Here is a 16,047-nt window from a genome sequence, read left to right on the forward strand (position 1 = left end):
TTTTATTTTATTTTATTTTTAAATTTTTTTTTTTGCAAATTTTATTTCCAAAATTCAAAATTAGAGATTAACAGAAAATCAATAACCGTTCTTGAGTTTTTTGAATACTTACCTTTCCCGCAAACGTGACGTGCGCACGTGACGAAGGCACGGAATGAGGAGCTCTCCATACGATATGACGCGGGCGCGTCATAAAGGCAACAACCTTTCTGACCGTGAACTCTCCATATAACTTGACACGGGCGCGTCATATTAGAAAGACACCTATGAATCACCAAAAACGAAAATTGAAACCTGAAATCAATCAAACTGAAGGAAAATATATTTAAACTATCACACAAAACCAAACAAACAATTAAAAGAAATTGGGTTGCCTCCCAATGAGCGCCTCTCTTTAATATCTTTTGGCTGGACATAGCAAGGTGCCATTAATTGGGACACGGCGGTGCATCTAGACTTATCGTCTCCACTTCTTCGCTTGGAAAACCTTCGTAATAATGTTTGAGATGATGTCCATTCACCACGAACTTATTGTCTGTTTTAGCACTCTGAATTTCAACTGCACCATAGGGAAAGACGTCAGTAACAATAAAAGGTCCAATCCAACGGGAACGTAGCTTACTTGGGAAGAGTTTAAGCCCGAATTGGTACAGGAGGACCTTCTGACCAACTTCAAAGGTTTTTCTAGAAATTTGTTAATCATGAAATGCCCGGCTTCTCTCGTAAATTAGTGCATTCTCATAGCTTTCGTTCCGAATCTCCTCCAATTCTTGCAAATCCAATTTCCGTTGGGCACTGGCCTCTTCGAGGTTCATGTTACACTGTTTGATCACCCAAAAAGCCTTGTGCTCGAACTCCATTGGAAGGTGACATGACTTCCCAAATACCAATCTGTACGGTGACATCCCTATAGGGGTCTTGTACGCCGTTCGATAGGCCCAAAACGCATCTTCCAACCTTTGACTCCAGTCCTTCCTATCGGGTTACACCATTTTCTCCAAAATAGACTTAATTTTTTGATTCGATACCTCCGCTTGACCATTGGTCTGAGAGTGGTACGACGTTGAGACCCTGTGGAGTACATCGTACTTGCGACACAACGCGGCTATGGTTTTGTTGCAGAAATACATCCCCCTGTCACTAACAATAGCCCTTGGCATCCCAAAACGCACAAAAAATATTAGACCTGATAAAATCTGCAACCACTTTCGATGAAGTAGGAAAAGGCCCCATAAAATCTATACCCCACACATCAAAAATTTCGACAAAAATCAACGGGACTTGGGGCGTATGATCTCTACGGGTTATATTACCTACCCTTTGACAACAATCACAAGACTTACAAAACACATACGCATCTTTAAACAAAGAAAGGCAATAAAATCCACTTTTTAATACCTTATGAGCAGTTCTCTTGGGTCCAAAACGATCTCCACAGGCAAAAGTATGACAAAAACTCAAAATTGACTGAAAAATTCAGTTTCACTTACACATCGTCTCATCACTTGGTCAGCACATCTCTTCCACAAGTACGGGTCATTCCAGGTGAAATACTTGGCATCGCTCTTCAATTTGTCCCTCTTCGATTTTGGCCAACCTGCAGGAAAATTACCAGTTACCAAGTAGTTAACTACATCAGCATACCAAGGCAATTGAGAATTTAGAGAAAATAAATGCTCTTCAGGGAATGCATCCTTTAATGGTTCGTTCTCCTCTCCAACTGGTATGTGACTCAAATGGTCGGATACTAGATTCTCTGAGTCTCTTTTATCCCTTATCTCCAGGTTAAATTCCTATAGGAGCAATATCCACCCGATGAGTCTCGATTTTGCATCTTTCTTGGTCATTAGGTGCCTTAATGCTGCATGATCAGAAAATACAATTAGTTTAGCACCTAACAAATATGACCTAAATTTTTTAAAGCAAAAATAACAGCAAAAAGCTCCTTCTCAGTAGTAAAGTAGTTTAATTGAGCTCCGTTCAAGACTCGGGATACATAGTAGATGACATGAACTGCCTTTCCCACTCTTTGCTCCAATACAACCCCTACAGCATGGTCACTGGTATCGCACATGATCTCAAATAGCAAATTCCAGTCAGGGGGTTGGATGATCGGGGGTGAGATTAACAGCTTCTTTAACATGTCAAAAACTCTCTCACACTTCTTATCGAACTCGAAAGTCACATCTTTTGTAAGAGTTGGAACAACGGGCCTCCAATTTTCGAAAAGTCCTTGATGAACCTTCAGTAAAATCCTGCATGTCCAAGAAAAAAGCGCACTTCCCGCACACTCACGGGGTAAGGTAAAGCAGATATAATATCTATTTTCATCTTGTCAACTTCAATACCTTTAGAATACACAACATGACCTAAGACTATCCCATGTTCAACCATAAAATGGCATTTTTTTTCAATTAAGCATAAGATTAGTCTCTATACACTTCAACAGAATCAGTTTCAAGTTATCTAGACAGGTATCGAAACTATTACTGTATACACTGAAATCGTCCATAAAAACTCAATGATTTTCTCAACATATTCAGAAAAAATGCTTATCATACATCTTTGGAACGTTGTAGGTGCATTGCACAACTCGAAAGGCATCCGTCTGTAAACAAAGGTCCAAAACGGGCACGTGAAGGTCATCTTCTCTTGATCCTCTGGTGCAATTGCTATCTGAAAGTACCCTAAAAATCCATCTAAAAAATAATAGTAAGCCCTACAACCTAGACGTTCAACCATTTGGTCAATAAAAGGAAGAGAAAAATGGTCCTTTTTTGTGACGGCGTTCAGCCTATGGTAGTCAATACACTGCCTCCATCTGGTGGGTTTGCGCACTGGCACGACCTCACCCGTTTGATTGGCCTCTACCATCACTCCCGCCTTTTTTGGGACTACCTGGATTGGGCTCACCCAAGGTGATACGTTCCTCGATCAACACTTTTCGAGACACGTAGCACGTTTGCCCAAGAATCTAGCGAGGATGTCCAACGCTTGGAATTGCGGGATCTAGAACCAAACGGACGACACGACTTGATTCAAGACGGTAGGACGACGACTCCAATGAAGGTGATTACTCCACGGGATAGGTCGGTAGAACGATCTAGGACAAGACACAAGATTGCTCAAAAACCCTTGCCAAAGCAAGTAAAGTGCTCGAACTCTCTTCTTAGAAGAAGGGACGAATTAAACTAATTTATTGATAAAACGACTACCCTAAAACCTTACAAAGCAAGCCTATTTATAGGCTAAAGTGACTAAAAAAACCTAAGGAAACAATGGCAAAGAGTTCGGCCATCTTGGTGTCCAAGATGGGCCGGCCCGATGAGCTATGAAGACAAATTAATCCAATCTATCAAATACTAAGGCTAAGGCCCTATAGGGCCGGTCCTCTTGAAGGCCCACTTGAGTCTTCGTGGGCTTGGATCATGGTGCAAATGGCTTGATTGTCTCTCTCTAAACTCTCAATATCTTTGTGAACTCCATGTTGGTCTTGGACGACTCGAACCAGGGCTTGGAGTGATTCTTTGAAGAGCTTGGCCCGTGCACGTGTGACTGGGCCCAATGGAACTCGGACGGGGTCATTGCATGGGCCGAGACTCGTGCACACATCAGTCCCCTCCTCTTGAGAAGGATTTGCCCTCAAATCTGGATCCTCCTCATCAAGAAATGGGTTTAGGTCCGCGACGTTGAAGGTCGCACTAACATTGTACTCCCCAAGTAGCTCCAACTTGTATGCGTTGTCATTGACTCTTTGGAGTACCCGAAATGGTCCGTCACCTCTTGGGGACAATTTGATTTGGCGTTGCTTGGGAAATCGCTCTTTCCTCAAGTGTAGCCAAACCCAATCTCCAGGCTCAAAAATCATCTTGCGACGGTGCTTGTTGGCTTGCTAGATGTATTGCTGCGTACGCTTCTCAATGTTTGCTCGCACGGCCTCATGTAACCTGCGCACAGAATCAGCTTTCTTTTTTCCATCTAAGCTTGTGTGCTCAGAGGAAGGTAAAGGCACCAAATCAAGGGGGGTTACGGGGTTGAAGCCATAAACAATCTCAAAGGGGGAGTATTGTGTGGCACTATGCACAGTTCGATTGTAGGCGAATTCAACATGAGGGAGGCACTCTTCCCAAGTCTTAAGATTCTTTTTAATCAAGACCCGAAGTAGAGTGTCAAGTGTGCGATTGACAACTCCAGTTTGTCCATCGCTTTGTGGATGACTAGTGGTGGAGAATAATAACCTAGTGCCCAGTTTGGACCACAAAGTCTTCCAAAAGTAACTCAAGAATTTCACATCTCTATCACTGACAATAGTTTTAGGCAGGCCATGCAGAGGGACAATTTCTTTGAAGAACAGGCATCGTCAGTTTTGTGGCAAGGAATAAAATGAGCCATCTTAGAGAATCTATCAACCACAACAAAGATGGAGTCATTACCCCTTGTTGATCTAGGCAATCCTAATACAAAGTCCATAGACAAATCAACCCAAGGATGGTGAGGGATAGGTAATGGGGTATACAAGCCATATGGACTTGTCTTAGACTTTGCCTTGTGACAAGTAGCGCATCTACCAACCATGCGTTCAACATCTCTACGCATATGAGGCCAGTAAAAGTGCTCTTGCAACATGGCCAGAGTCTTGGTGATGCCAAAGTGGCCCATGAGACCACCACTATGTGCCTCTCGAATCAAAAGATCATGAATGGACGAATTAGGTACACACAGTTTATCTACATGGAATAGAAATCCATCATGCAAGAAGTATTTTCCATGCGGCTTCTTAACACAAGCAACATAGATATCACCAAAGTCATGATCATTTGTGTACAGTTCCTTAACCATTTCGAACCCTAGTAACTTGGCATCCAGGAGGGCAAGCAACGAATGTCTACGTGATAATGCATCAGCCACTACATTCGTTTTGCCAGTCTTATACTTAATGACATACGAAAAGGTGTCAATGAAGCTTACCCATTTGGCATGTCGCTTGCTTAACTTGGGTTGTCCCTTGAGGTACTTCAATGACTCGTGATCAGTATGTATCACGAACTCCCGAGGGCGAAGATAGTGTTGCCAAGTCTCCAAGGCCCTCACTAATGCGTACAACTCCTTGTCGTACGTGGGGTAGTTTAATGCAGCTCCTCCCAGTTTCTCACTAAAAAAGGCACAAAGCCTCGTGTCTTGCATGAGGACTGCTCCAATACCTACACCAGAAGCATCGCATTCAATTTCAAAAGTCTTGTGAAAATTTGGTAATGCTAACACAGGTGTACGTGTGAGTGTGTTCTTGAGGGCGAGAAATGCTTGTTCTTGTGGTTCTCCCCAGTGGAACTTGTCATTCTTCTTTGTCACGGCGGTCAACGGGGCGGCAATGGTGCTAAAATCTTTGACAAAGCGCCGGTAAAAGCCAGCCAATCCAAGAAAGCTGCGCACGTCAGGGACGGATGTGGGAGTTGGCCATTGCTCGATGGCCTCAATCTTGGATTTGTCCACCTTGATGCCCTGCGAACTTACCACATAAGTTAAAAACACAAGCTCGTTAGTACAAAAGGTGCACTTCTTGAGGTTGGCGTAAAGACGCGCCTGTCGAAGTGTCTCAAGAACTAATCTCACACGCTCTAGGTACTCATGCTCACTACGACTATAGATCAGGATGTCATCAAAGTAAACAATGACAAACTTGCCAATAAAGTGTCTCAACACATGGTTCATTAGTCGCATGAAGGTGCTAGGAGCATTAGTCAAGCCAAAAGGCATGACTAGCAACTCATAGAGACCATGTTTGGTTTTGAAGGCTGTTTTTCACTCATCACCTTCTTTCATCCTAATTTGATGATAGCTACTCCTTAAGTCAATTTTGGTGAAAATAATGGCACCATCGAGTTCATCCAGCATATCATCAAGTCTAGGAATGGGATGACGATATTTGACAGTGATAGCATTCACAACCCCACAGTCAGTGCACATGCGCCAAGTACCGTCCTTTTTGGGAACAAGTATCACAGGCACAGCGCAAGGACTTAGACTTTCCTTTACCCAACCCTTACCTAAGAGGCCATCAACTTGCCTTTGAAGCTCCTTGGTCTCCTCAGGGCCCATGCGGTAAGCAGGTTTGTTGGGCAATGGTGCTCCAGGAATGAGGTCGATTTGGTGTTCAATTCCCCGAATGGGTGGTAAGCCATTAGGGACCTCGTCAGGGAAAACATCCTCAAATTCTTGCAAAAGAGCAACTATGCTCGCAGGCAACGCCTTGTCGAGCTCAGCAACATCCAAGAGCACATGCTTGCAAATCATGAGAAGTATAGGCTGATTAGAGTTCACCACTTTTCTAACATCTTTAGCCTTAATAATCATGTTGTGCTTCCTAGTGGTAGGTGCGGTAGGTGATTTGTCATGTATACCCCTAGGTGTGCTCCCTTGACCCTTGGTTGATGGCTCACTCGTAGACGTGGAGCCTTTACCAGGGTCGACCGCCTTTAGTTTCCTCCTTTGACGGTCTTGTTCACACTCCCTTTGCAATAGTAGTTGGTCCTCATAAACTTGTGCAGGTGTGAGAGGTGTAAGGACCTTACGTTTGCCATCATGCAAAAGTGTGTACTTATTTGCTCTTCCATCGAATGTGACGTGTTTGTCAAATTGCCAGGGCCTTCCCAAAATGATATGCGTAGCATGCATTGGTACTACGTCGCACACGATTTCATCAGTGTAAGTACCAATTGAAAAGGGAATGCGTACCTGTTTGAAGACTCGTACCTCACCATCCTCACTTAGCCATTGGAGACGGTAAGGATTTGGATGCCTGGTAGTGGGGAGTCCTAGACTCTCAACCATGAGCAAACTGGCCACGTTCGTGCAACTCCCACCGTCGATGATGAGACTACACACCTTGTCGCCTATCTTACAGCGGGTGTAGAAAAGGTTTTCGCGTTGTAGCTGTTCGTCCTCCTTAACGCGGGCGGTTAGCACTCGCCGTGCCACCAAGAAACCTACTTCTCCTCGTGTAGGCGAGCAAGCCTCCCTAGCTGACTCTTCTTCCAGGCAGTCGTCTTCGACCAGTTCGGGCATCTCCTCACATTCGTCATCATCAGACACGATTTCGCCATTGTGAGTGATGAGCATGACCCGTTGGTTTGGGCACTGAGATTGAATATGTCCAAACCCTTGGCACTTGAAGCACTTGATGTCCCTACTCCTAGTCTTAGGAGTCTCATGCGCTGCCTTTGAAATGGACCTGGATGCATCGGAAATCTTGTTAGGGGTAGAATAGGAATGGCGGTTAGAGGTGTTACCTTGGATTCGGTTAGAAGAGGTTGGTGCTGCCGCATTTCCAACTTCGTGGGTCGCCCTTCGTGGTTGGTTGCCCCTCCATGAAGTGGTGTTAGAAGTTTGGAACGTACGTACTCCGCATCTTAGTTTCTTCCCCCGCTCGGCCTTAATAGCGAGTTCTAGAAGGTCGTGCTTGTCCAAGTAATGTTGGAGCTCCAAGGCTTCTTGAAGGTCAGGATTGAGACCTCTAAGAAACCGAGCCATCGTGGCCTCCTTGTCTTCTTGAATGTTGGCCCTCATCATGGCCATCTCAATTTCTTTGTAGTAGTCCTCCACACTCATGTTGCCTTGCGTGAGAGTTTGAAGCTTAGAGTGGAGATCGCGATTGTAATAGTTAGGAACAAATCGCTTGCGCAGCAGTACCTTGAGTTCGCGCCAAGTCCGGACACGTGGCTCTCCCATCTTCCTCCTATTGGTCCTTACTTGGTCCCACCAGACTAGTGCGTAGTCGGTAAACTCCACGGTGGCAACATTAACCTTTTGTTCCTCACTGTAGTCGTAGCAGTCGAAGACCATCTCGATACGGCCTTCCCACTCCAAGTAAGCTTCAGGGTCACTTTTGCCTTTGAATGCGGGGACTTGAATCTTAAGCCCCTTGAGTTCGTTCTTGGGCGTGTCCCTTATAGACCTCTCGGGTCGCCCCTCATCCTCACTAGCGGAGTAGTCTTCGCCATTTGCCTCTTTGGTGCTGTGGTTACTCCGATAGTGGGATCTAGAACGAGAGCCTCGTGTAAGACTCCTGGACAACTCGTCAAAACGAGTGTGTAACGTCTCCATTTGTTGTTCACTGATTCGCCTTAGCTCATTCTTCATTGCGGCAAACAACAAAGAGTGATCGGTGGTTGCTTGTTGCTCCATGTCTCGCTTGATGCCCCTGCAAAGGTTAGTAACAAGCAAAGAAAGTGCAAATATAATCCTCACTTTACTCCCTGAGTGTATCTTTCTCTCTCGTGTATAGTGCTCAAGTCGCTCTATAAAACTTGCCAAGTACCTTACCTGTTGGTTTAGGTAGTTGAGAAATGTTGCTCGAGTCCAACAATTTGTCACCAACTTTTTCCCACAAGAGTAAACAAGAGTGAAGGATGCAAGTGGATGAAATTTTGTGAAGGAAATGACGGTTTTGGAAGGCTTGGGGACGGTGGACAGATTTGGAATTAATGTCAAGAAAGGAAACTCCAAGAATCCTAAGATGCAGGAGTGGTTTCCTAAAGTGGATGAGAGAATATAAGAGAATATCCTAAAATGGAGGAGAAAATATAGAGAAGTGTCCAAGAGTTATCCAAGTTTGTTTGCTTAGTCTCCTAAACCAAAATGGAAAACAAGTTAGAGTTGGAAACTCCCCTGAAGATCTTTCTTAAGCAACTTCCTAATCCTTCTCCACAACAGATTCGGTTCCTCCTCTCTCTTACCTGCAAACTTCCAGAAATTCACCTCTTAAACCCAACCCAAGGTCGGTTAGTCTTGCCCTAAAATCCCCCTCTCACAGCCGCACACTTCACAACTACACAAGCCGGATTTGGTAGCTCGGGTTTCAACCGAATTGGCCTTCAAAAATTTCCAGATTTCTGCCTTCTCAAATCCTTCCCTAAGTTGGCTAACCTTCCTATAAAACTCCCTCTCTCACAGCCACAACTGGCCCAAGCAATTCGGCCCTCTTTCCTACAAGACAGGTTTGGTTCTTGTTGCTCAAGCAATTCGGCTCCAATGGACTCCCAAGGTAAAGCAAGTATTGTTACTCAAGAATCTCCCAAGAAATTCACTCCTAAACCAAGGAAACCTCGTATGGATGCAAGATCTTACAAAAAACTCTTTATACGAAGGGAAGTGCAAGTCTTCAAACCCCAAGATAATCAAGACCCTCAAGAAACCCAAAAGGTGACACAAGTGATCAAGATCCAAGGTGATCAAGATTTCCAAGAAGAGGTTGGTCAAAACTTTTGAATTCTTTTCTTTTCTCTTGCTGTAATTTTCTGGTTTGGGTTGGAACAAGAAGTAACAAGACAGGTTTGACAATAATGATACGGCTTCCTTCTTTGTTTCTTGTTGTCCGAATTATTTTTTTTTCGCTTTTCTCTTGCGTTTCTGTTTTTTTTTTTTTTTTTTTTTTTACTTAAAGACAACACAAGTTCTTGTCCGAATGAGTAAAAATCCCAGAAATAAGGTCAGCCCTCAACACGCAAGAACGCACCACCCAACTTCCTCAAACTAAAAAGGTTTCTCCAAGACTTTCAAGAATTTCAAGATAGCGGTCAAGAACTTTAAGAACCTTAGAAACCTTGTAGATTTTCTTCAAGATTCGCCAACCCAACAAGTTTTTGTATCCCAAATCAGTTTAGGCCAGCTAAGCATACAACTTGGATAACAATAACTACTTGGACAGATTTGACAACAAAGAAAAACCCTAGCCGCGAAATTGAGGAAACCCTAGCCGTTTTTTTTTTTTGGCAGATTCGGCTATGACCCAAGGCTGGCAGAATTAATGCAATTAAAAGCACAAAACCTAGTCAAATTAGGCTAGCAACAATAACGACCACTTTGGATAGAATTGGACATCAAATCATGACAACACAACCGCGGCAGAATTGAAGGAACAAACGACTCAAACAACAAGTGTCGAACAGATTTGGTGAACACAATACCGACCAGAATTGATGCAACCAAACGCAACTACACGACCAGAATTTTTGACAACAAAAGAAAGAAAACGGCACAACACAGCAACAAAGCTAACGAACAGAATTTTTTTTTTTTTTGTTAATACGGCACAAACGGACAGATTTGGACTCGACTTCAACAACAAACAATGACTAGAAAATTTTTTTTTGAGACAAGTGCAGCGGAAATAAGGAAAACTAAGACAAAACTACGGATATAACGGAAGATACCTCCACCAAAGCTCTGAAACCAACTGATACGTTCCTGTTTCGAGACACGTAGCACGTTTGCCCAAGAATCTAGCGAGAATGTCCAACGCTTGGAATTGCGGGATCTAGAACCAAATGGACAACACGACTTGATTCAAGACGGTAGGACGACGACTCCAATGAAGGTGATTACTCCATGGGATAGGTCGGTAGAACGATTTAGGACAAGATACAAGATTGCTCAAAAACCCTTGCCAAAGCAAGTAAAGTGCTCGAACTCTCTTCTTAGAAGAAGGAACGAATTAAACTAATTTATTGATAAAACGACTACCCTAAAACCTTACAAAGCAAGCCTATTTATAGGCTAAAATGACTAAGAAAACCTAAGGAAACAATGGCAAAGAGTTCGGCCATCTTGGTGTCCAAGATGGGCCGGCCCGATGAGCTATGAAGACAAATTAATTCAATCTATCAAATACTAAGGCTAAGGCCCTATAGGGCCGGTCCTCTTGAAGGCCCACTTGAGTCTTCGTGGGCTTGGATCATGGTGCAAATGGCTTGATTGTCTCTCTCTAAGCCCTCAATATCTTTGTGAACTCCATGTTGGTCTTGGACGACTCGAACCAGGGCTTGGAGTGATTCTTTGAAGAGCTTGGCCCGTGCACGTGTGACTGGGCCCAATGGAACTCGGACGGGGTCATTGCGTGGGCCGAGACTCGTGCACACATCACAAGGGCTATCCGATATCCTAAATATGATCCCCACATCCAGTAATTTCAATATTTCTTTCTTCACCACTTCCATTATGAGGGGGTTGAGCCTCCTTTGAACTTGCCGTACGGGTTTGGCATTCTCTTCCAACTTAATCTGGTGCATACAGATAAAGGGACTGATTCCCTTAATGTTGGCGATGGTCCACCCTATCGACTCTTTATGTTCTCTCAAAACCCGGATTAACTTCTCCTCCTAGGTATCTGATAGTGCAGCTGAGATAATCACCGGGAGTGTTTTGTTGTCGGCCAAATACGCATATTTCAAGTGCTTCAGCAAGGGCTCCAACTCTAACACAGGTGCCTGTACCACAGATGGTAGTACCCTCTGGTGAGGTTCGAGGATGAAAATGGGTGAAATTTCATACATTTTCGTGGTGGTAGGCAGCGAGTGTAACTCGCCTACTGTACATTTTAGATCCTCACTCCATTCCACCTCAGGCGTTGTCTCCAACTCGAAGTGCTTGGTCAGAGCAACCTCCAACTCATCCCTGCCAACAGTTTCAAATACTTCCTACACCATAGGGTCATTAGCACTCACAGAGAAAATAGAGCTAAAATTAGAGTTTGAGGGATATTTCATAGTGTCAAAAATATTGAAATGAACAATCTCCCCATCAAACTCCATGGACAAGGTACCCTTATTAACATCAATTTTGGTCTGTGCTGTTCTCAAGAAGGGTCTACCTAATAGCAGAAGTGAGGGGTTAGAGGAATGATCATCATCCATGTCAAGTACATAAAAGTCAGTTGGGAATAACAAATCATTAATTTTGACCAACACATCTTCAACCAACCCATCAGAATATGCATTAATTCGGTCTACTAATTGAATAATTACCTTAGTTTCTTTTAATGGACCTAAGTTCAGAGAAGCATAAATAGATTTTGGCGTCACATTAATTGACGCCTCTAAGTCCAACATGGCCTTTCTAATCAAAATATTTCCTATTCTACAGGGGATAGTAAATATACCTGGGTCCCTATACTTCGGTGAGAGCTTCTTTTGCAGGACCGCGGACACGTTCTCTCCCACAATGACCTTTTCATCTCCCCTCAACCGCCTTCGGTTGACACACAAGTCCCTTAGAAACTTGGCATACTTCAGCACTTGTTTGATTGCGTCTAAGAGGGGGATATTAATCTCTACCTTGCGGAACACCTTTAAGATCTCCTTTTCCTTATCTTGTTTTCTTGGTTTTTCTAACCTGCTAGAAAAGGGAAGCGGATTAGTTTCAACTGTAATGACTGGATCTGGGAGTACCTTTGGAATTGTGCCATTGTTGCCCTCCTTCTCCAACTCATTCTCAATTTTTTCCTCATCCTTGTCCTTTGAAATCATGAGTTCTGGTCCCTGAATTTCCTTCCCGCTCCTCAAAGTCATCGCACTTACGTTCTTCGAGTTCACTTCAGGTTGAGACGGCAATTTGCCTGGACTTGGGATTCTAGACGGTTAATTGCTATCACCATTTGACTCATCTGAGTCTGCATGGCTTGCACCTGCCCCTATTGATTCCTCATGTTTTGCAGGTCAGAATCCGTCTTTTGTTGATTAGCAATCAATTGCTTCATCAACTCCTCTATAGACGGACTTGAGTTTGAAGAGGGTGGTGGCGAACGAGGTTGATACTGCTGGTGATGCCCCTACAGTCTATTAGGTGCAAAATTGGGCTACCTATTTCCCTCATAACTCAAATTTGGGTGATCTTTCCAACCGGGATTATACATATTCGAGTACATGTCATAGGGTCCTCTTGGCGCGGGCGCGTGACCAGCTATATTCACTTGCTCTGCACTTTCTTCCTGAATCATTGGGCTTAGGTCTGTAGAATGATCCATATCAGTGCAAATCCCACACACCTTGACCTATGATGCATTTTCTACAGCCAATTGCCTAACAAACGAGGTTAACTCCGTGAACTGCTACTGGATAGAAGATGTATCCACCTTATTTACCTTGCGTAATGGGATATCCTCCCTCGTACCGAGCTGTTGTGAATTCTCGGCCATTCCCTCAATTAGCTCCCACGTTGCCCGAGGGGTCTTGTTCACCAGTGTCCCTCCACTCGCAGCATCAATGATATTCCTGTCTCTGAAGAGTAGCCCCTCATAAAAATATTGTATGAGCAACTGCTCACTTATTTGGTGTTGGGGGCACTTGATGCATAACTTCTTGAATCGCTCCCAGTAATCATAAAGCAACTCCCCTGGGTGCTGCTTGATATAAATCTTCTTTCTTAGACTTGCAGCTCGAGACGTGAGAAAATACTTGTCGAAGAACTTTTTCTTCAGTTGATCCCACGTGGTGATACTACCTGGTGGTAGGTAGTACAGCCAGTCCTTTGCAGAGTCCTTCAAGGAAAAGGGGAATGCTATCATTTTTATTTGCTCTTCTGTAATGCCCGGGGTTTCATACTGTTGCATACGACATCAAACTCCTGCAAATATTTATAGGGCTCCTCACCTGGTAACCCATGAAAAGATGGCAAAAAATGAATTAGTCCAAATTTTAACTCAAATGGCTTGGTATAATTTAAATTTGGGAAAGTAATGCATAAAGGCTGCTGAGTTAAATCGGGAGCAGCCAACTCTCTTAATGTTCGTACATTAGCCATAGCGACTTCCTCTTGATCAGAGTCACTCGAAGTGTCACCAAACGAATCTGTTGGGTCAACTTCTGACTCGGGTCTCTGAGATGCAGCACTGGAGTGCTCCTCTCGGAGCTGTATGATCTCTTTTCGTGTTCTCAGCGCGGTCTTCTCTACCTCAGGGTCAAAAATTAATTCACTTATACGAGAAGAACAAGGCATACACTAGAAGAATACCAGAAAATTAGAGCAAAAATGAACTTAAAAAGAAACAAATAATAACGCCAGTCCCCGGCAACGGCGCCAAAAATTGACAGGTTGTCGAAACCTGTGTAATAATAAAATTAAACCTAATTGCCAAATAAAGTAACCACAACCCGATTCCAAGTACTGGAGCAGGGACTCTAGGTATGCAATAGGTTACTTGATTCACCCTATTCCCGAAGAGTTTGCTTGATCCAATATACCTGAATGAGATGGCTTTTCGCAAATAATTATTAATTTGTAAACAGGGCAAGTAGAGTCGTATCCTTAGGGACTAGGAATATCTATCTCTTTCGAAATTCAAAATAACACGGGGGGTATTTTTGTGTATATGATGACAATCAAAGAATTCAAATAAAAATAAATAGCTAACTAGAAATTAAATGACAATTCGTTGAAATTAGATTAATAATAATTAAAGGTCTAGCCAAGAAATAATTTTAGCAATGGTTCACCTAATTGATCATTGATGCACAAGCAATTCTAATTATTTATTAATAAATAGGTTATAACTGCCAAACAAGCGATGACAATCAACCCCTCCTTACTGTGTCGGTGATTAAGGTACGTCCGTTAATCACTGCTCTAATTGAGAAATAATCCTTGGTACGCCCATAAGATTTAATTTCTCAATTGCCTTACATATTAGAGGATCTCTATTCTAATCAAATAACGCACTACCAGGATTATTTCAGGTTAACTCACGTATCCCCCTGACACAAATCTAATCATGCCAGTTGTCACTAATTCAAGGCAATTAAACAATTACAGATTTAATACCCTAATTGACAATAGATTATCAAGTTAACTAATTATCTGGATCCAAGATAATCAATTAATTAAATAATCATAAGTACTGCAATCAAGGAATATGCGAATACCAATAAATAAAAGAAAAAGATAAAATTAAATCGATCTCAAAATTTTTAAGCGAATCAAAGCATCCGTTGCTCCTTGACTAGACAAAGGAGATTTAGTTCATCCCGGATGCTAAAAACCCACGCGAAATTGAATCAACAGTGGCGACCATTGTGCTCGCTCGCGGCAATTCAATCCGATTGAATGAAGAAGGAAAAGTAAGCTACAATGAAAAGTTCATTTGTTTCTGATTGTCACTAGCGAAAAGTCAAACAGAGGAACTAAAGAGAATGATTCAATGTTTTTCTCATAGCCTCTGGCCTACAATAATTAAAGCTAAGCAAAAGCTCACAAAAGGAAAGTCAAAGAGCAAAAGCTCTCCAAAAGATAGTGCTCATTCTCTGCCCCTAATTTCTGTCTAAGTCCTACTACCCTCTTCCTGTGCGGCGGCTCCCCAGCGAGAATAGAAGACCTCAGCCGTCCTCGCCTTTGCAGCAATTACCAAAAATGGGCATAAGCTTTCCTTTTCCAAAAATGCCCCCGAGATCATCTCTGTTGCTTGGGCTCATTTCTTGTCAAATTGGCATTTATTATCATATTTTCGTTCTACTCCCTGAAATAAATGCAAAATACCAAAAATGAGTAGAAATTAATAATTAATCCACATCAGATCAGATAATAGGGCAAATTAATAATAAAAGGGTAAAAAATAAAAAAGCCCCCTGTGGTAAGTCTAATACACAGAAAAACCCCCTATGGTTTCAAAATATACAACACGATACCTCATGCTTTGAACTATATTGTAAAGGTGACGGAATCCGTTAAATTTAACGGAAATGACTTATTGGAACCTAAAAAAAAATTTTATACTTAATTTTTATCAAATATACCTATTCTACCCCTTAACCCTCAATTCTCTCTATTTAGAGAATAAAACAAATGATTTTTTTGAGCTGTCTTTTGCTTAATTATATCAGGGTATTTTGGTCATTTTGTCCATTTCCGTTAATTTTAACGGATTCCGTCACCTTTACAATTTAGTTCAAAGCATGAGGGGTCGTGTTGTATATTTTGAAATCATGGAGGACTTTTCTGTGTATTAGGTTTATCACAGGGGGATTTTTTGTTTTTTACCCATAATAAAATAAATGATTAAATTGCACCCTATCAATAATGAAGCTTCTCAAGGGAGCTAAATCTTTAGGCTTGTCATCCTAGATGTGCTAAGTACATTTACTTTGCCGGTGTCATTGTAAATGTCTTTTTTTTATTTTTTTATTTTTTCAAAATAAATAAGAGTCATTTTTTTTCAAAGTTAACAAATGATTTTAGTTGCTTTCAAATTTGCCTTGTGAAAAAGTAACCTTTCATGCATGTTTA

The 16,047-nt window shown here is 42.4% G+C and overlaps 1 protein-coding gene and 1 non-coding gene across 2 annotated transcripts; one reads left to right on the forward strand and one right to left on the reverse strand.

The window, feature by feature from the left end:
* Positions 1-428: 428 nt before the first annotated feature.
* LOC113737272 (uncharacterized) lies at positions 429-12,341 on the reverse strand. Its single transcript, XM_027264527.2, has 6 exons — positions 11,565-12,341; positions 11,326-11,471; positions 7,952-8,197; positions 1,934-2,255; positions 1,598-1,793; positions 429-559 (listed from the first exon to the last, which is right to left on the reverse strand). Exons 1-6 carry the CDS (start codon positions 12,339-12,341, stop codon positions 429-431), a joined length of 1,818 nt encoding a protein of 605 aa, XP_027120328.2.
* Positions 12,342-13,097: 756 nt separating this feature from the next.
* LOC113743966 (small nucleolar RNA R71) lies at positions 13,098-13,201 on the forward strand. Its single transcript, XR_003461247.1, has one exon. It is a non-coding gene; the product is annotated as a small nucleolar RNA R71 (small nucleolar RNA).
* Positions 13,202-16,047: the final 2,846 nt, after the last annotated feature.

This window comes from Coffea arabica, chromosome 1e (assembly GCF_036785885.1).
Source record: "Coffea arabica cultivar ET-39 chromosome 1e, Coffea Arabica ET-39 HiFi, whole genome shotgun sequence".
NCBI lineage: Eukaryota > Viridiplantae > Streptophyta > Magnoliopsida > Gentianales > Rubiaceae > Coffea > Coffea arabica.